The sequence below is a fragment of the Fulmarus glacialis genome, unplaced genomic scaffold (genome assembly GCF_000690835.1).
Source record: "Fulmarus glacialis isolate BGI_N327 unplaced genomic scaffold, ASM69083v1 scaffold32969, whole genome shotgun sequence".
NCBI lineage: Eukaryota > Metazoa > Chordata > Aves > Procellariiformes > Procellariidae > Fulmarus > Fulmarus glacialis.
This window is the reverse complement of record NW_009235787.1, coordinates 24553-45555: the sequence shown is the minus strand read 5'-3', so window position 1 is coordinate 45555 and position 21003 is coordinate 24553. Positions and strand designations below refer to the sequence as shown.

General features: G+C 39.8%; 1 protein-coding gene across 1 annotated transcript in view; it reads right to left on the bottom strand.

Annotated features, from left to right (window-relative positions):
- CLYBL (citrate lyase beta like) overlaps positions 1 to 19897 on the bottom strand; it is a gene marked incomplete at its 5' end in the record, with an annotated part of 28654 nt that extends 8757 nt beyond the window's left edge. The window contains 5 exons of the mRNA XM_009586154.1: positions 7383 to 7507; positions 12629 to 12796; positions 14172 to 14265; positions 16059 to 16160; positions 19709 to 19897. Of these exons, the coding sequence (XP_009584449.1) occupies positions 7383 to 7507; positions 12629 to 12796; positions 14172 to 14265; positions 16059 to 16160; positions 19709 to 19897 (678 nt within the window). The remainder of the gene's footprint in view (positions 1 to 7382; positions 7508 to 12628; positions 12797 to 14171; positions 14266 to 16058; positions 16161 to 19708) is intronic.
- Positions 19898 to 21003: the final 1106 nt, after the last annotated feature.

The window sequence follows — 21003 nt, the reverse complement described above, 5'->3', positions numbered from 1 at the left end:
GGAGGGAATTCTGCAAAGTATCAACATCAGCAAGTTTCTGTAGCCATTTTGTTGATATGAAGAAAACATTAAATATCACTGCCTTTTGTTTCTTTTCACCAGTGTAAACTTCCACCAGGGCAGAAGCAGTTAGTTAGTTCAGAGGATAAATCAGTTTGTAATGCCAGAAGCAGGCCTGTTTGTATGAGATAGGCTTCTACCTCTAGGAGAGATGGAAGGACACAAAAGGTCGAGAAAGAAAGAGCAACAACAACACGAAATAGAGATTAATTTTTACCTCAAGTAACTCCCTAGCAGCAGTACAAGAACTCTGACAGAAAAAGCCCTTTCTAAAGCTCAAAGGTAGGAAGGACTTTGTGATCCTTCAAGTCCATAGTGGGGCAGGAAAGATGAAGAACAGGGACCTACAAGGTCCTTTACTTCTCCCCCACCTGACGTGATCGTTTCCAGCCCATGGATAAGGGTCTTGCCCTGCTGTGCGAGCCAGACAAGCTGTTTTTCCCTCTTACAGCCTCCCAAGCTGCCTGAACCACTGGGGACAGGCATTTAGGCTGGGATCGGCCAGGGGATCCTGCTTGGTCCACCTCCAGAAACTCCTTCAAGCCACCGAAGTCTCTACCTCTCACTGAGCAAACAGCCTGTTTAAGATCCCTGAATGAAAGGCAGACATGAGGGTTTTTCTTGCTGTCTTTACGTTTTCTTTCGTTTCCTTTTCATCGTGGTTGTTGCCTTCCTGTGTGCTCCTCTAGAGTAGGAAAGCATAAAATTAAAGAAACAGAAGAAAGTCCTAGAAATCGGGAATATTCTCCACTGGTTTCCATCCTCCGTCTTGTAATGTATCGGGAACGGAAGAATCCTAGAGAGCACACTTGCTGCTGCCAAGCAAATCTTTATTTTATAGCACAAAAGCAGCTTCCTGGACAAACATCCTATCCAACATGCATTTTTTTCCCCTAGTGAGCATCACGGTTATTATATGGAAAAATGAAAAGTAACTTATATTAAGACTTCAGTATCCTCAGATGCCCTTAATTAAGTCATTTAGAATTAACTTGAGGTTTATAGTCATGGAAGCAATTTATTAAATATAGACCAGAAAAATTCATCGAACTAAAGGACACACAAAAGGCATTTGATACTGAAGGGGAAGGTAGCTATAAAATACAATGCAGGCAAGAAAAGGAAAAACAGTGAAGCTCGTTCTGTCAACAAGAATGGAATCACCATTATTTTTGTAGTCTATATTTTTTCTAATTTCAGATTCATTTTCTGAATAGGATTGAACAGCCATTTTTTTACTGCCATTCTCTATTTCAGCTGACGGAGCTTTTGCAGAGAGCTTCTCTGGGTCCCTGAAAATGCCAGCTAGCACAGAGAGGAGTGAGGAGGCAGCAAGACCGCTGCTACTTAAATTAACTGAAACAATATTTTGGCTGGACAGGCTTCTGAATTCCCTCAGTAAGCCTTAAAAAGAGCCATCTGGTCAGAACATTACATCTCTGGTTAGATCCTGCTTCGGAAATTGAAACGAGGCTCGAGAGCGCTTGTTAATGCTTTTTGAAGAGGGATTTGGGAGGTGGGTAGTTGCCTCGGTGGGTTGCTTGGTGCACAGCAGGTTTTGGTACGGCAGCGGGCAGGTGTCTGCAGTGATGGGTGTCTCCCCACTCCATGCCTGCAAAAAAGCATCGCCTGCATTGGGAGCGCGCCGGCACGGCCAGGGCACTCACCCTGTCTCACTGAGAGCCCGCATGCACCTCCTTGAGGTGACAAGGACAGAGGGGTCGTGCCTTGCTGAGGAGGAACCCAGAGGGGTGCCATCCCGTGCCCCCTGCGGGGCCCGCGTCCCCCGGGACAGCAGCTGCCTCCTCCAGGAGCTACCTCCGGGTAGAAAGGCTACGGAGGGGCACAGCATCCGTCCTTCTGCTCCCGGCTCGCGGAGAAACTTCTCCCTGCGGGAAATGTCAAAGCGCCATCCGAGTCCCTCTCCCCCCACGTTTTGGACATAGGTCTTTAATGAGCGGAGGAAAACAGATTAAGAGCCACCAAATGCCTGCTGGGGAGTGGGGGGGGAGTTGGCAAGAAAATGTTTTGTATTAGTTTCTGCCCTGCTTAGGAGCTTTTGCAGCCCCGCGTAGTAAAATCTGTCTCCTTCTCTCCCCACCTGGCATAACTCCCTCAGGACTGATTGCGCCAGTGTAGGAACCAGTATAGCACAAGCAATTAGCTAATATAGCCCCTTCTGCTCTATTGTAAAGGTTCGAAATTTGCCCCCAGATGGATCTTTCTAAGAGAAAAGCCTTCAACTGTGACACAAAACACATTTCTAAAATCTTTTTCAGTAATAAAACTGTACAGAGAAACTTTAAGTACTAATATGAGCTCTCTCGATCTCTATTTATTCATCAGTTTTCACATTAAAATTTCACTTGGCCACTTTTTAAAAAGATAAACAACGTAACAGTGGCCCATGCTAAATCCCACCAGCGCTCTCCATCTTTGCACAGAGATGCACCTGAGCCTATACTTCTTAAGGCCGAAGCTCATAAAAGGTGGCAATTTATCACAAATCCCTGAATCCCTCACTCTGCAGCGTGAGGAATATACATTGCCTAATTAACATAAACGACAGCAAATGCCCGGCATCCTCGGAGCGAGGGCTGACAGCGCTGCAGCCCAGCGTGCGCAGAGGTACTCCGTGCTGCCGGCGTCGCCCCGGGATGGGATCCAGCTTAGTTGGTGGCACCTCAAAGCTCTGCCTGCAGTCTGTCCTGGGCGAGGGGAGCGGGGAGCCGGGCTCCTTCCTCACCCGCAGCTTCGCGTAAATGCCCCATAAAGTGCGATATAATCCCCGTGGGTTGATGGGGTCCCACGCCGCCCCATGCCAGAGGGATGCTCCAGCGCGTCCCTCCCAGGAGGCAGCCTGGAGGAGCCTGCCACCCCCGGGGCACGGTCCTGCTCTCCCAGGGCTGGATTGGGACAGGATGGATCCCTCGTGGCTGGGGCCGCGTGCGGAGAGCCCTCCCGGGGGCCGCGGCACTGCCGGGAGAGGGAGGGCAGCGGGGAGAGACCTCCCCGGGCGGCGGTGGGAGCTGGATCTGGCCCAAGCACGAGGGTGCATCGTCTCCAAGATACAGTGGCTTGGGGTAGCTTTTCCTAAACAAAGAGCATTATAAGGGAGCCACTGCTGGAAATTTCCATTCCTTTGTTGGGTAGATGCTGTGTAAATAAATGCATTCCTAAGATTTTTCATAATCCTGGAAAGGTCCATAAAAGAAACTGTATAGTTTGTCAAATCGCTGGAGTTCATATATATTATTCCTCAGTTGCCGGGAACATGATATACAATGGCACAGAATATAATGCAAGAAACATATGCTAAACGTCTTCTTAGAAGCACCCTGTGCATTCGTATGTGGCACGTACAGATATTTCTTCTGTTTTGCCCCGTGGGATCTAAAATATTCAACCCATATTACAGTTTGGGTTTGTGAATTACTTACCTTAACTCTAAATAATCCTTACCTGACAGGTGACTTCGGCGGCAGCATTTAGCTATTCCCTGGTTTAATGAGCGCGTGCTTTGAAAGCATTTGTAAATAAGTACATGAGAGAAATGTGTAAGCAACCTCTTACTTTACTCTTCTGCTTTTCTTTCTGTCTGAACTTTATTTAAAAACCAGATGATTTGGGAAGATCCTGTTACGACAATGATATTGTGCCTGATGTATTTACAAGTCAAATGGCTCAAAAACGCATTTTCAATGTCTTTCTTTCTTGTCATATATAAAACACTGACTACATATAGAAGAGACTGTATCCAATGTATTGGTAATGTAAACGCAGGAGGGAGTTACATAGTAAAGACTATTGTACCTTTATTGATGGAATTCAGATCTTTTTCTTGAAATAAATTAGTAACTTCTCCCACTAATTCTATCCTCCTGGACTCAGTTAACCTGGATTTATAAGATCACTTCCCTGTACAAATACTTCAGAAATTTAGAACAGAAACTGTCCTTTAGACTACCAGAACAATGTTTATTACCCTTCTTTTTCATTTTTGAACACACTGTGACATTTATCTTATATTTAGACTTTCCCAACAGCTACGCCTGCTTTCTTTATGATGGATTTTTTAATTTTGAAAATCATATCCCCTAGTAATGAAATTTGACTGGAAAAATATTGAAATGATACGGAAATAATACTTTTCTTTTTAAGCACTTTTCATTTTTAGATCTTGAAGTTCTAAACAAAATAGAGCACTTAATAAATAGTTGTATAAAATACAAAATATACTTTTTCAACATTTGTCTTCTAATTGTCCAAAATACAACGTTACCATTTATTTCCTAGATATGCTATTTTTCAGTCAGATTAGAAATGTAAAAAAAACCCCAACCCACAACAAAACCAACCTAGAAGCCAAACCAAAAGGACCCCTCAAACAGCTCTATCTCCACAAGGTAAGCCCAAATACTTTTGGCTAGCTGGTTAGCTCTCTAATTTCCTTCTGTTTGGACACTGCCACAGCATCTTCAATTCTGCAGTGCTCATCCACGATCCTAATTTTTCCTGACCTCAGTACTCACATTTGGGGGCTACTATCTCAAAGTATTTCAGCCTCCAGGATGAAGCAGCCTGGTTCAGCCTTCTCTCAAAGAAAGATTATTACGGCAATTGTAGCTCTCAAACTGGAATAGATTATAAAAGCTTATTACTGTATTTTAATATAAAATAATGTTGACTAGGGGCATCAAACTTTAAACCCAATTAATAACAAACTATGATCCCAGAGACTGCAGACCAGCAACTTATCTACCACACAAACAGCTGCACAAATCCCTCACATTTATTTTTTCCAGGCTTTCAACTTTGATTAATAACATGGCAAAACCATGCAAGTCTCAACCATATTAACCACAGCTATATTTTTAGTCTTACTGACATGAACACTTTAATATAATAAAAGGAAAAGGAAAACAGAAGAGGTGTTTCATTAGGACACGAGGATTACTAAAACCACTGTGTGGAGTATTTGTCAGGAGGTGGTAGGGGAAGAGTTATTACTTACATTTTAGCATGTCGCTAGGACGCGGAGCAAGAGGCTCCCTCAGTGAGATATGTTTGCTTTGGAAAAAAAATTAAGAAATCAGACCGTCCAAGCTCTTCTTACTGACACATTTGTAATACCAAATTGCAAACTCGATTAAGAAGTTTGCAGCACTACATGGAAAACTATTTTTCCAATTTTGTTGTGAAGCCCGGCAATACGGCAGTGATACAGGATCCAGAAGTTCACATATTAACCTGCCAGTCCTTTTTTATTGATAGACGGCTACATGCAAAAATATATGAAGCATGCAACCTGGTTGGTTAAAAAAATAGCCCAAACCACAAACCCTCAGCAAATCTGTTCTTGCAGCTGATTATAGAAACTTATAACCTATTTTAAAAGCATTTATTAAAAAAAAAAAAAATGCCCAAAACCCAAACAACCCCCCCGAATGGCTGATATAAGCAAGAAACCAGCATTATGTCAGTAAAATAACAGCTTCAAAACAAATCCGAAGACTAATGCTTGCCTAATACCGAATTCTTCAATATTAAACATGTTTGGCTTCATGATCGTGTGATACTGGGACTAGAGTTAAATTTAGCCTGGTCTCCTCATCAATTGATGACGGTATGAAGGGGGTATTCCTTAGATAAGTTTCTGAGACTAAATTCAGCTGAATGAATAGTATTATACACATCATAAACATAAACAATATCTGGCTGAGTATGTCGTTTGACTTTTTTCTCTCTGCATCTACCTGCCTACTCATTTTCACCAGCAGTATGTTTATAACGATGCCTTGTGTAAGAGAGCCAAGCTCTGTAAATCGGAATAACGGGCAAAACCAGTCATACATTTTCTGTTTCTAAATCGTTTGCATGAAGACAGCTACATTTCAAAATCAAGGGAACAGAACAAAGAGATACAGGCATACAGCATCCTAATAGTGACCCCGAAATAACTGCTCAGGACAGCACCCAAGTATCGTAGTCATGGACGTATTGGAAACACCCAGGTACCACAGAGGGGATGCGATAGCCTAGCAAAGAGAAGGGCAGAGCAATAGCAAATACCTTCTCACACTTTTACCCTGAGATGAAAGCATCATTTCTGCTTTGACCTTTTTAGCATTTCTAATGCACAACGTCTGCAGTATCAGAAATGCAGGGGAATGGGGAAGGCACGCACCCCAATCTATTTCTACCCACCAGAAAGCGAAGAAATGTACAGAAAACCTTTATACGGCACCGGAGACAGTGAGACCCTATGCACAGTCTTATATATGAACTTCACTACCGAAGAGATTTGTCTCCCACTTGAATGCCACACAAGCACACGCGAACCGTTCCCGCTCATCTGCACTCCCCGTTCTGACATCGGGACTTTGCTTTTTAACTAGCCCGGGCTTGGCTGCAGCTAAGATAAACATATTTAGCTGCAACTTTTTTTTCTTTCAAAAAGAGGCAAACTGGATTATAGCAAATAACCTTTAAGATAATTAACTGACAATGCCGCAACTAGCATAAAATCTTCCTTCAGGCGACCCCTAATTTAAGTATTACTGGCACAAAGTGGAGACAGATTGTGCATCACCACCGCAATATTTACATAGCAGAAACCCACAGAGCAGGAAACGTGAGACTCAATGATGCACTAAATTAGGAACAATCATATTCTAGTGTTAATTTGCTTTCTCCTCTATCCAAATTTCAGGTCCAGCAATTGGTACAAATGCACATAAAACATTCCCATTTTTAATGATTAAGAACCACAATCTGCAAACAGTTCTGCTCATAAGTAAATTCACTCACTACTAGGGACGTTTGCAGGATCAAACCCCCAAAAGTGAAACAGGTTTACCAACATAGAGATTTTTTAGAAAACCAAGACTTCCTAATCTGTTCTTCTCTTTCCATAAATGATGTCTGCACAAGTAGTCTGAGTCGTCTGCCAGGCTACCTGCCTTTTGATTGCAAATATTTTCCTATGACAGTAGCACCGTGATTCTGCGGCATAATGGAGAAGCGGTTTTAATTCACCGATGCTGTAGATATATGCAGGTACTCAAAAGGCTGTGTAATCAAAGAATTAAAGTTAAAACAGCGGGGGCAGAAAAAGATAGCCAGTCTATTTGTAAATATATTGGGAAGTGACTCATTTATAATAAATATACACTCTAGTCTATCCAGACACAGATTTCACAAGCACTACTCTCAGTTACAGCACACTTCATAAGATATGCAAAGAGCCATCACCAATATTTATAAATCTTAAATATTATGCAAATTTGGTTTCCACTATGGCATATTAACAAAATATTTACCTTGCCTAATCGCTGATGTTCTTCAAAAGCAGAAATCAGTTCTTGCGCCCACTTTATTTTTTCAGGGCTCGGAGAGAACTGTTCCTGGACAACAGCAATTTGGTTGGGGTGAATCACCTGCTTACCTACAAAGAAGATTAATAACACCAGAATCATGCATCGACAAACAGATGTTCAAGCAAAATGTTCCAACCACTTGAGGCTCTCATATGCCTCGCAGACTTTCTTGCTCTTTAACTAATTATTTTACTTGGTTTCTTTTATTTTTTAAACTGGACGACAGGCAGAGAGCCTTTTGCCAGATTTTTTTAAGAATAAAAATATCTTCAGCTATGCTTGCATTCAGTATAGTTTGAAAGAACCCGCGATTCTTTCTCCTCCCTCCCCATTTCAATCCATACATCTTCTCTCAGTCGCTTCAGGTGCAATTGTTTGTCCGGGGCAGTCAACAACACTTAAGTATAACGCATCGCTGAATTTAACTATATAAATAACAGCTCCAGCCACTCTTTAATAAGTTTTATTAAAATGCGTTCAGAAAATGAGATCTGAAGAAGATGGCCAGAGATATGTAGGACTGAAAAGCTACCAGTCACCTAAGGATCATGCCCTAAATTCTCAGTGTTGGCTTAGCATCGTAAAATCCTCAATGTTTTTTAAATTGTTGCTGTTGCAATAGTTAGCAGTTGCAGGTAGGTTGCAATATTTATTTAGTCACTGGTATATTAAACAACTACCAGTGGTGCCCTGAGGTTTTATGAAGCACTTTTTTTTTAATCCTTTCTTGTATAAACGTACGTTAAGAAAATAAAAATAGATGTTGCCTTCTTTTACTAGAGATTTTCAACGTGAATAGACAGCTACATAATCCGTTTTAATCTGTTATTGTATTTAGCTACCTTAAAACAAAGACATAGCTAATTTGTTTGACAGTTTAAAAAGTGTAACGTTTGACATTATTAGTTCATTTCTAAGGGAATTTCACAGACCGCTGTGATGTCTGCACTTCGGTTTCAGCGTGTTTTAATAAAAAGAGGCTACCGTAATTCCCAGCTTCCCGCGGAATAAGTGACTCTCCTCCGCCCCAGATAACAAACCTAGCTAGAGGGATGAGCCTGATCCTGCAAACCTGCCACCAAGTGAGCGGCAGTCTCCCGCGCACGGAGGGTCCCACGGCCGCGCCGTCCCGCCGCACGCTGCAGCCTCTCGCGGGAGCGGGATTTTTGCACGCAAGGAAAATTTGAAGCGTCAGGACCTGAGGAGGTTTCCTGCGCACAACGGGGTCTGCTCCCACGTTCTCACTGACATCCAGCCAGCCGTACGTTAGAAATCAGCCCACCACTCGGTGTAAGAAGCCTCGTGAGTGACCGCAGAGATACACCTATTTTAAATGAAATTACCACTGCAAAAAACCCCCGGGATTACTTTTATCAGACTGCAGTGGGTCTGAGTGATACCCTGGCGTACAAACAAAATCTGGGGATGCAGCAGCACAATCTACTTAATCTAATGAGCAAAGAAATAGTAATTTTTTGGTGTTGCTACCTTTCTTTGCTAAAAAGCCATAAGTAGCTCAATTTAATTTTATTTCCTATTAAACAACTTTTAGTTTCTGGGCATCCAAATAGCCGGTTTGAAATTTCAATGTTGTAACTATTTAAAAAAAGAGCTTAAAAATAGGTAAAAGCTTAAAACTCAGTAAGAACTACATTTTTTGAAAGAAATTACACGGAGACAAATTTTCTTAAAACTAATGTGTTTTACATTAGGTCTAATCAAAGTATTTTTAGTCAATTTAATCAAATGTCACCATTAATAAGATTATGATGTTCCTTATTTGTAATACAAGAAATTCTCCCTAGCTAGACTACTAATTCTAAAATTGAAGGGTGTACAAGTAATTCCTGCAAAATCCTAAGGAGCTTAACTTTCTGAGAAAAATATAGAATATATTTTAAATTATTTTTGAAGTCAGTCTATAATTATAACACACATAAAAATATTTATATATGATTTTTTAAAGTGTAAAACATTTCTGCAAAAAGATTTGCTTTTGATAAAGATATCTGTAGCAGTAAGCTATACTTTTTATCATTAAAACGCTACTGAACAATTTACAGAGAATATAATCTAACTTTTGATTTAAAGCACTCAGATGATTTTTGTCACAGATTATGTACCCAAATACCTCTATAATAGACGTAATGCCATGCAGGAATGAAGCAAATATTTTAAACAGAATTGTTGTTATTGACAAGTTACTGAGAGAGTGCAAAATTGGAAGACATTAAAATTTATGACCATGAAATCCTTTTTACAGTACCACTTGATATATCGTGCTTTAAATCAATACCTGTCAAGTCTTTTAGGTAACTGTATGATGGTGTCATTTTAGTCTTCTACAAAAGACTGCAAAAAGAGAGGAAACCTATAGTGTTTCGTATTTATATCTGGCTTCTCAGCATGTAGCACAGGACTTTCTATAATGACTAAGTCAGCTGTTAAAGCTTATGGCAAGGTTTACTTAATTTTTCACATAAACGTTCCGAAAACTGATGACCATTTATATAGGCAACACACTGACTTTAAGTCCATGGGTTGTGGTATTGTAAAACATCTTGCCAGGTGTATATGTGTGTGTGTGTGGCTATATATATCTCTCTCTATCTATCTATCATCTCCCCACCCCCATTTATATACATTAAAAAAAAAAAAACATATAAAAGATCTATTAATTTGGCTAAATCACATTTGAAAACATTTGATTTTATGTAAACACACTCACTGAAGGAAAAACAGGCTGCTTTTAAGGTAACTGGAAAACTTGGCTACAATAAGCAATGAAGGTTACAATAGTAACTAAATAGCTGGTAAATTCTTCATTATATTATTTCGCTTGTTTAATCTTGAGTGAACATATTTGATTACATTAAGGCCAATTCTACCGGTCTAAATGTGAATATGGGAAAATCTAAGGACATGTAACTTTGCTGAGTATTTTGGATTTGCGTTAGTTTTGAGGGTGGTGAATTTGGCCCTATGCATGCAAATAAGCGTGTGTCCTCCAGCTTAAGAGAGCAATTTGGAAGCCTCAGTTCGTTTTAGTCCTGTTGATTTAGATGATTTTGATTCTCTGTGAACAAGTAACAAGAAGGGACCTTAAATATTTAAAAAGAACTTGTTTTGAACTTGTTATTAAGGCGACATTTCAGTATTTTACTCTCACGTTATCAGAGGACTGTCAGTGGCAAATACGATCTGCAGACTTCTGCTTTATACAAGGTCATGGATTAGGCTAAGACCTGTTTGTGATTTTCTGTGATGAATATTAAATTGGAAATGTTAAAATGTTTCATTTATATAGTTTTGGAACAAAATGTTTTTGCTTTCAGTTTTGAAATGACATTTTATTTTAATCAAAACAAGCAAGAAAGATTATAAAAACATTAGATAAACTGAAAGCAAAAGAAACAAAAGAACAGGTGAAACATTTTGCATCGACCTCAAATACTTTTTTCCTTTTTTACCACAAATATGAAAAACAGTGGTTTGTTTTGACTTAAACAGATTTTTAAATTTTTTTTTTTCTTTTTTAGCCACCAAATCAGAAAAGTCAGTATTGCCCTGTCTCTAATTATGATTGGACTGGTTCTCAGGCTGTTTGCTGGATTTTGGAAATGTGTTAATGATAGTTGCGGAAAGGCAGGAGGCAAAGAGCAGGACCTGCGAGTTCACCTTAATGAAGTCTGTCCCTTTTAGAGATCTTTACTCCTCGTACGGAAAGGCAGGACACCTCTATGGCCGAGTTTTAGAAATTCACTTTACGCCCTAAATTGCCACACGTGACCTTTTTATTTGTCTCCTATCTGGACCCCATCCTGATGTCAGACAACTGCCACCTAAAGTCAGTGGAGTCCAAACCACCATTAACGTTGTTTATGCTGAGCATTTCTAAATTTCCTAAATTGGCAGCCCGAGTTAAGTATTTAAATACACATTAAGTGTTCAAAAAGAGTGCTCTCAAAGGTGCTAGGCATCTGCAACTCCATCTTCTGTCAACAGGAGGTTCAGATGCTTAAGTTTTTTCAAAAATCAAGCCTTTCCTTAAGCTAGGAAATATCGGTCCAGATTAGGTAGCCTTCAGCAGGTGCTACCATTCAGGAGTTCTTTTATTTTCCCAACTGCAATCGCAGATGAATGAAGGGTGGAAGTCCACATGGAGGTGGATAATGTAGCTGTGAGGAGCTAACCGTTTTGCCTCTGAAACAGGCTCTGGTTTTGCAAATGCTGAAGCTCAGCAGACAGTAAGGCAGAGTTTGCGCTGAAGAGCATCGATTGCGGTTCTTTCACTGGCACGTTGAGATCACTTAAAAGAACTTGGTGCTTTAAGATATCATATACCGCTAACTGTAAAAATATAGTTTGCTAGATGGCATCACCAGGACCCATGCCTTTGGTAACAAAAACCTAAGAGATGTACTATTACCGAATGTATATCCTGAACGATGGTCGGAGACAAATAAATGTTCGTCCTATATGCTAGAATTCTCTAATGCACGTGTCAAATGGCTGACTCCTACAGCAAAACCCCAATCTTCGGTGGCTGCACTGTCCCACCGGGGTGTCCGAGTGATCTGGCACACCAATCACAGGGTAACAGGCCGCCTTACAGGACTCTGGGGCAAGGAGCCTGCTGCTCTTGCTGTCTGCCAATACCCGTAGGTGTCACCAGCACTTACGGGGAGGGGAGCCAGGAGATGAAAAACAAATCAAAGAAAATAATAAGAAAATAATTTTCCCCTAGTAATTAGCATACGAGATTTGCTTCTCAACTCCTTCACCTAAAAAGTATTTATTAATAACTGCCGTTTAAAAAAAACAGGAGAAAGGGAACCACGTATTTTAAGAAGCAATTGTAGAGTGGCCATCGCAGAGTGCAATATCGCCTTTCTCGTGCTCCGTGGTGGGAGTAACCACTGCACAGCCTCTACCCCAACTTCTCTTCAAAAACAGTCACGCGCTTCATGGGATGTGGTTTTAAAAAGCAGCCTGTGACTTTTCAGGCAAAATTTCCAGCCCCAATTTTAAAGGTGCTAATAAACATAGAAGAGCTTGGTGTTACTGAGTTTTTCGATAAATGACCTGAAATAAAAACCAAGTTATTTGTCTAAGTGACAGTAAATGTAGCAATATATTTAAATTGAAGAAGCTATGCATTATTTGGAGACATCAGCAGAAAGCCATACCAGTGAATCCCATTGAGGCACCTTCTCTTGATTGCCTGCGGAGCCCATCTTCATCTCGGAAATCGATGTAAACAAGGTCTATTGCTTGAAGGCCAAATGCCTTTGCTGTGACTATTATTTTTTGCCTGGCATATAGAATATCATGAGTTTCCTTACTGCTTGTTGCACCTACAAAAATAATGAAAACAAAGAAAAGCTGACAGGAGTGTTTTAAACCTTTCTATTTTAAATATTTCCTATGTAAAAAAAAAGAAAGTTTGACATTTCATTTAACCAATATAGAAAACAAAAGAGGGGTGCAAGGCTATATTGTCAAAATAATACTCTTATGAGGGAAAAAAAAAGCTGCTTTAGCAAAAAATAAATCTCTCTCTCTTTAAACACTAGTTTATAAAATTCAGATTTTGATTCAGTTCAAATCAGAAGTTGTAAGCCTGAAGTCAGTGGAAGTTTTGGCTGGTAAGGACTGTGGAGATGGGACTTACATGAAGTAATTATTTGATTATATTATTTACTGTATGTACAGTGAGAAGCATTACAGCAAGAGAAGCTTTACATAAATTGATGTACTGGGTACAACTAAATGGTTAAAAAATTCACACTGAGAATAGAATTGCACTTTCCTTGGTTGTGATTCTTGTCACAACTGATGTCCTAAGCTGAATATTCAAGCTTTAGTATTTGGATGAAAAAATGATGGTAGGTGACTTCTGAGAAGAAGCAGAAGCATTCATGAGACTTCATGTGCTCACAGGGGACCAGCTAAGTAACGTGCTCACGTGAAGGCTGGTGTGAAAAAATAATAATAATAATAATAATATGTTCCCTTTCCTTAGGGTCACTACTGAGACACAGATTTCCAGTTTGTAAGAATAGTTTGGTAAAACAATGCTCATTTTTCATTAACATACTTATTTTTAATTTAAGTATTGATAGCTCTGAGCTATTATCTTTAAACTGAATCCAATTAATAAGAAGCTAAGTGGCCTCTCACAGAAGAAATTTTGAAATACTTTTTGTTTTTGAGGAAGACTAATAGTGCTTTCACATGAATACATGGCTGTATCGACATGGGAAATATTTAAAGTAAATTTATGAAAGCAAAATGTAACAGGAGAGTGTGCATGATGTCAAAAGCTTGAATGATAATTGTCTGTAAAACAGTGATGAAGCAGACACCAGAATTTTAGGACTTTAAATGTAGTTCTTAGAAGCATGTGCATGTTTCTTATGGATATCACATTTTAAAATAATTTCAGTGACTCAACAGGTTTTTTTTTTTTACTAATTTTTGGTACTGCATGGCAAAAAGCACAAGAATGTGTCAGTGCCCTGTAACACACAGGGACCATGTTTTAATGTCCCAGTGATGCATTCTGCATTGAAAAAAATCAAGGAGAAAAGTGAAAATGTAAAATGCAGAATCAAGTGTTGTCATTACTTTAATTATTGCTGTCAGAAAAGCAACGGTCATAAATCACATCGGGCTTCTCCAGTGAGAATGCCATACATTAACATTTATAGAAAACAGACAAGCAACAACCTATGCTGGCACGGAAATCCTCTCCTCCAAAGACAACTGCGTCCAAATGAAGGCCAACCTGGGATCCTGTTCTCAGTGCTTCTTCACAGACAGCCTTCAAATGAGAACAGAGTATTAATTTCTACAGAAACGCAGGACGCAGAGAGACTAAGAGGATATTACAGCAACTCGGCGTTACCAAAATCCTTCAGCTAAAATTGCTCCTATTAAGCGAAGCCATTGTAGGTGCTCGACTATGCACAGTGCCTTAAAATGACTCAGCAAAAGAGAATTTCCCTAAGTACCTACATGCCTAGGCTGTGTAAATACAGGACGCCGTAGCAGATTCCCTACCTTCTGGTCGACATAATGCCCTGGCTATTACTGCGATCGGTGCCTCAGATATTTGTGTAACAATATGAAACAAAACATTTGTCAAATATTGCTTAAAAGCAAACTAAAAATATTAAATTTGATTAGTTTGACATGTAGTATATCTGCATAAGAAACAGAAATAAAGATCAGAATCTCTTTTATTAAATAAATAATATGAACGGTTTAAAACGCTTGTGGATTCCTTAGGTATAAGGATTCCTTATAGGATCGTCAATTTAAAGTCTTCTGCTACATATAACTAAAAAGTAGCTAAGGCAGTTAAAAATGCAACAAGTGCTGCAGAAAAGTATTAAAATAAAAGCAGGCAAAAATTTTGCTGCTGTAGCTATTCTATGAAGAAGTGCATTTCCAAAATATCGCTATTTTCTTTCGATGTTTGGGTAATACTAATATTTTTTAAGGCTAAGGTACGCGGAGAGAGACAGATGTAATTACAAGCTCTACTAGTGGGTGTTCTTCTATGGCAGCTTATTCTTAACCAGAGTGCTTTAAAAGGCAACTCTCCTGCCAACATCAGGCACTGCAATATTAAAAATTCCACTATAAAATACCGTATGTGAAGAAAAACCTCATCCGGTTTAAAATACGATTTAATTCTGTGTATGCACACCGGACAGGAGCGCGTCGATTTGGTTACTGCTTTATTATGTTCCCAGATACGTTAGCGTGTGTTGTAAGATAAATGGCTGTATCAAACGAGCAGGCTGCCTGTGAGGCCTGCCGGTGCTTCTGGAGGTACTTCTGATGTGCACGTCCTCAGCTGGTCTGAAACTTTTCCCTTAGAGCTTGGGAGGGGAACGCTGAATTCCTGGTGCACGCACGGGATCTTCCGTTTCATTACCACGCTGCCTCGCCTTTCTGAAAAACCTGGACTTGATAGTAAAGGCTGGGGAGTAATTTATATGAAAATGCCCTTTAAAAATAAGATTTGATCTAAAATTACCCTAAAAAGGAGCATGTTCTTCAGATATTTCCTATTTTCAAAGTTAATTTTCCTTCTAACCTTAGCATTAAACACCCCATCATACACACAAAAAAACTATAACGTGAAATTTGGTTGTAATGTTATCAGTAGAAACCATTATAAAGATACCAGTTTAGCAATAGCGAAATGATGGTAATTCTTTATGCTAATTAAATATTATACAAAAGTCCCGTTCGATAGCTACTAAGTAGCCAAGTGTATTGCAACACTGTGAGTATTTCAAACCTTTGGAGAAGCCCGTTTCCACTCCAAGTGTGTTAAAAATGATAACAGTAACGCAGAGAGGTTTTCTTATTTGGCATGGGCTATCTGGAACTGTTCTGTCACTGGAATATTTTGAATTTATGAAGCACTTTACAATACAAACATGAGAGTTAAACATACAAATGTTTTAGGGGATTGAAGAATATGTTTAGTATTTTTTAACCTCTCTTCCCTGATGAAATTAGGGGGAGAGTGGGGAGTATTCTGCTCATCCTAGTTTGCTGAGATGGCAACAAAATATGAACGCTTCAAGACCTCCTTACCTTAAAATTGAGCAAGCCCACTGCAGTTTCCACAAAAGGGATAAAATTCATTGGTTCTACAAGTGTTCGGCCTTTTAGGTGATGTAAGAATTTGTCTGAAAACTAAAACTAGACAGTATGAGCTATCAGAGAGAAAAGAAAAAAGAACACTCTGCATGTATATATAACACGTTAAATTTCCACCTGGCTGTAACAACACCCCTCCCCACCCCAAAAACTTATCATTAAAAAAATTAAACCAGCTTTTAACGAGGCCTGCGATTCGAAACCGCAGCATTCCCATACATTTCTAAGTTTCCAGGCTGGTTTGCGAAAAAAAAAATCTAGGCTTAGCACCTCTCACCCTGGCTTAGTGAAATGCAAATCCGCGGGCCCTGGAAAACAATGAAGTGCTGCTGTACCTGAGGTCCGGTTTTGTTTCAGGTCCAGCACTGCCATCACTGGAAGTGCTCCCCAGCCTTCTAAGTGGCATCCGTATTATTCATTACGGCACCGTTACCCTTTTGTTCGATAGGCTTTTCTTCATAATTTTTTTAGCTTACCTAGGAAGGCCTTAAAAAGGAAGTTTAATTCTTTGAAGACCAAAGCTTGCCAATTTTTTCCATGAGACCAGTTCACAGCTAGCTCTGAGCTGCCAGTGGGGTAGCCCAAATTCCAAAATCTATCATCTGGAAACATACAAAAGCTCTCGCACAGATTTTTCCCCTTTCAAAAGGGGAAAAAAAAAAAAAAAGGGGGAAAAAACCCTCAGCCCTATATTGTAAATCTATTATGTCTGTCCAGATCGAGTAATTTGCGCAGAGATAAACATATCGCAGGTACGGTGAAAATATGTTAGTAAATAAAGACAAAAATAACATATGCATATATTTTAAATTTAAGGAATATTCGACTATTAATGCATATCAAAGGAAAGGGAATTTTAATCATCTCTCCATTCAGTCTCAGTTGGGTAAATCATATCTAAGAGATTTGCATAAATATAAACCATCAAAGACTTTTCATCTTCAAAGGGGGTTTCAAGACCCTATAAGCTTTGTACTGTAATCATCGCAGGTCACAACCCTGCAGGAATAAGGCTGCTATGGCAACATAAAAAACTAATGCTTAAGGCTTAGCATAATATTCTGACTAATAGAAAGGAAACTCATTTTAAAAGCTGGCAGCCTATTTACCAGAAGCTGGATTAGAGGTGTTATTTCCCCTTTTAGCTTCCCCCCACCGCCCCTCCCCAAAAGAAGGAAAATCTAATCAACCAGATCTTGAAAAAAAGCTTTCCAGCAATTTGCAGTAACTTTACAATTAGGCCAAAATAAATCACAGCTTTCTTCGATGAAGAATTCTGCCCTTCCCATCCCTGCTTTGCATCGTCACTGTGGCCCTCTCGGTAACTTTTCTTTGGAGAAGAGAATTCCACCCAAAAATGTGGAAGGAGAAAAAAAAAAATAATCAATGCAATTCACACGTGCGAGTGTACAGTATGGCAGGTACTATAGTGACAGAAACCAGTAAACTTCATCCAGGCAAATGCAGAAAATGAGGTAATATAATGGCATCAGCATATATTCTTAAGACTCCTATCTGATTTTTATTTTTTAAATGAAAAAAAAAGTAAAAAGCGCTACTGTGTTTATATTTTAGGTGCAAATTAAAGCAGCAGAGCTCTTCTTTTATTTTAAAATGTTTTAAAAGTCACCCTCCTGGGAGTTTTGGTATCTTTTGTTTTGAAGGTAAACAAAAAAAAAAAGCACTTTTAATTAAATATTTTCCCTTTTCCTCTCCCTGTTAAAAAATTTGCAATAAGCACCAATACAAAAGGTAACGAGTGGAGAAGTTTCAATTAATTTTTTTTTTTTTTTTCCCAAAAGGAGACGATTAAATGTTTCCGGCCCGGTAAAGTGTTCATTTCAGGGAGAAAGGAGAAAAAAAAAAAAGAAGGCGGAGGGAAAAAAAAACCCACAAAGCTTGGGGAGGGGATGGAGTAGCAAGGCCTCAGCAATTCTTTCAATTCCAGTGCACACCCAATAGTGTGTCGGGAAGAATGCACACTGGTTGGGATTTGTGGGAGAATTGTCCCGCCACAAAAGAGGGAGAGTTACGCTTGTTATAGTCCAATAAGCCATGCCAGTCAAACAAGTACCCACACTAGGGACAAAAGGAAAGCAAGAGATTCTCACACAAAAGAAAACAAGTAAGCCCATCTTTTAGTTGTGCATCAGCCTCCAGGTTTTCTGCTGCACATAAATAAAAATGAAGGGGGGGGGGTAAGCGTAGGGGGAAATAAACAGCTTCTGGGAGGCAGAAAAATCGCGCCGGAGTGAGTTTTGGGAGGATTGGGAAAAGAAGGCAGCGGCGTTGAGCGGAGCGCGCTCTTTGTGTGCAAAGGTTGGGCAAAGTGAGAGGGAAGCACAAGGCGGAGGCAGAAGTTGTTGGGGCTGGCTTGTTTTCCATGACGGAAATCAAAGTTAGCGAGAGGGAAGGTGGAAGGGGATGAGGGGACAAAGAGCCCCTGCGTCCCACCTCCCCGCAAAACCTACTCGGTGGCAGCAAGGGCCCTGCCATTTTGGAAGCATGAATATTCATTACTGACAAGTTACGTCTAACACTTACATGGCTGTAAACCCTGAGAGGTATACTCTGGTTAATTTAATTAAATGTTGGTGGAAGGGGACGGTGTAGTTTCCATCATGAGTGGCGGAGGCCGAAGGGGCAGTGCCACGGAACTGATGGGGCTCATCACATACCCAACGTATTTGCTCAGCTGTACGCTCACGCCTGATCTTAACGTGAAGGTTAGATGCTGAGATTAAAATAGATCCTAATATGTCTGCCTGCCTTTCATCACAGCTTGCATGCGTGCTAGTTGCTCGGCCAGCCGTTCGCAAAAATATCGAAGTGAATAATTAAGCATTATTCCTTTACTGGCACATTACAGAAATAATGGTATATCTAAACAAACGTCCCCCTTTTCTTGACAATTAAAACAATTATAGCATAATTAGGCCTATTTCAAAGTTTTCTTAAGTAATTTGACATGCCAACCATTTACATTTCAGGTTTTTATTGGCTGAAAAGTCAGTCGTGAAACACAAACACACCTGTCAGCAATTAAAAAGGAAGAAATAGAGAACTGTTCAGGAAATAATATCTGTGCTAATTAAAAACACTAGTTAAAAGCTTCCTGTTTGTTCCTCCAGTTGCCCCAAGGAGTGACCTTCCCCCCAACCCATTTTTTCATATGTCGCTAACACGGTTTCCCCATCTCCTGCTTACAATGCATGTAACTAAGGCACATGGACGTAGACAGTCATTTTGCATGTTAGGGTATTTAGAAAAGAGACAGATATTCACGCCTCCGTTTTTGATAAGATGATACTCTGACGTCAATATTGGTTCTTTGTTGACCGCAGGAGAAATAAATCTGACTTTCTTTATAAATGCAAGGTGTTTCACGTACGCTTTTTGTATAGCACGTCTTACACACGTTTAAACGGATGCATTTCCCAATTACCTTAGCCAAGCCACGCCATCATATGGTATTTGCAGCCTTCCTCATAATTCAGAGCCATTCATCTCCATGCCTGTATGAACTTGGCCCAACAGCTTCAGTCAAAAGTTACTGTGTTGTTAGTAAACAGGTAGCTACTCACCCATCTTATTTCTTCAACATTTTCAACCTTTGGCAGCATCATGCTTGAAGGAAGGGTCTTGGACTGCAAAAGCACCTCTAGATCTTCTTCTGCAAGACCGCTGGACACGGAGTTTATCCTAACACACTTTTCAGCATGGCCAAAGTCAAACTCTTCAAGGGTTTTCACAACTGTCAGTCTTGCTTCTCTCTACAATATATATGTATTTAAAGGCAAATGAAAAGAAAAAGAAAGCTTATTTTCTATTGACAGAAAAGTGCACTGAGTGGCAAACTTGTTGAAACGATGTGGGGAAAAAGCTAGACAGCCAGTATATTGGTGTCCCCAAAATGTCTGTCACTCCTGGACTTTTATTGAAGTGGTCATCACCAGCACCTCGCAATTTTACCTTCCTCATTTCTTTATAACTGGTAAACAAAATGCTTGGGTTTTATGTCTAAGTATTTCTAGACCATCACTTGTAGAAAACGTGTCCACTAATGCTGAACATGTCCAACAAACACAAATCTTTATACTAACCACAATGTGTTGCACTAACTGTCCGTACTCACAAAACCAGCACGTTAGTAAATTCGCATAAACCAATTCATTTTTGTAATTCATCTCTATATTGCCTGTGCTAAAATAGCATGGATGTCAGAAAGCACTGATGTACATATACTTCTTTGGTTTTGCTATATAAATCTTCCTTTTCTCCATGTATCCAAAGCGTATTAAAGGCCGTGGTAGAGTTCATAACTCGCACGTGAAAACACCACCAAAGTAAGTTGTAGATTTTTCTTGAACCACGTAAAAAGCTATTCTCCTGCTGGCACAAAATGAAATCTCCGAAGACACGCGCTTCCCGTGGCCGTTCGCTATTTTTGTGAATGTAGATTTACAAACCTGTGTAATATTTGATTTGCATGAAGAATACTTGCATGCTTTTCTGAAAGGAAACGCGTTTCTTGGCCTGGAGAAGAAGAGGGGAGGGAGACGGAGGGTGCTGGGCTCCCTGCTTCCTGCCAACTGCAGTTTCAACCCCAAATTCCTTCCAGTCGCCAACAGCCCCTAACAAATTCGCATTGTCAAAATGCACACTTATCAAAAGTAATTTCATTTGTGAAGAGTTTTTATGGGGCTAATAAAACTTTAAAGCTCCTGACTCACGGAGGTTCAGGAACAACTTTAACAATATGCAGTCGCTGAATAGAGATGCTTTTCAAGAAAACAGGCAAACTCAAGGGGAAAAAATAAAAAAAAGTCATCAAAGTTAATATCCAGGCTCATACCAATCAGCAAGACAGCACATGACA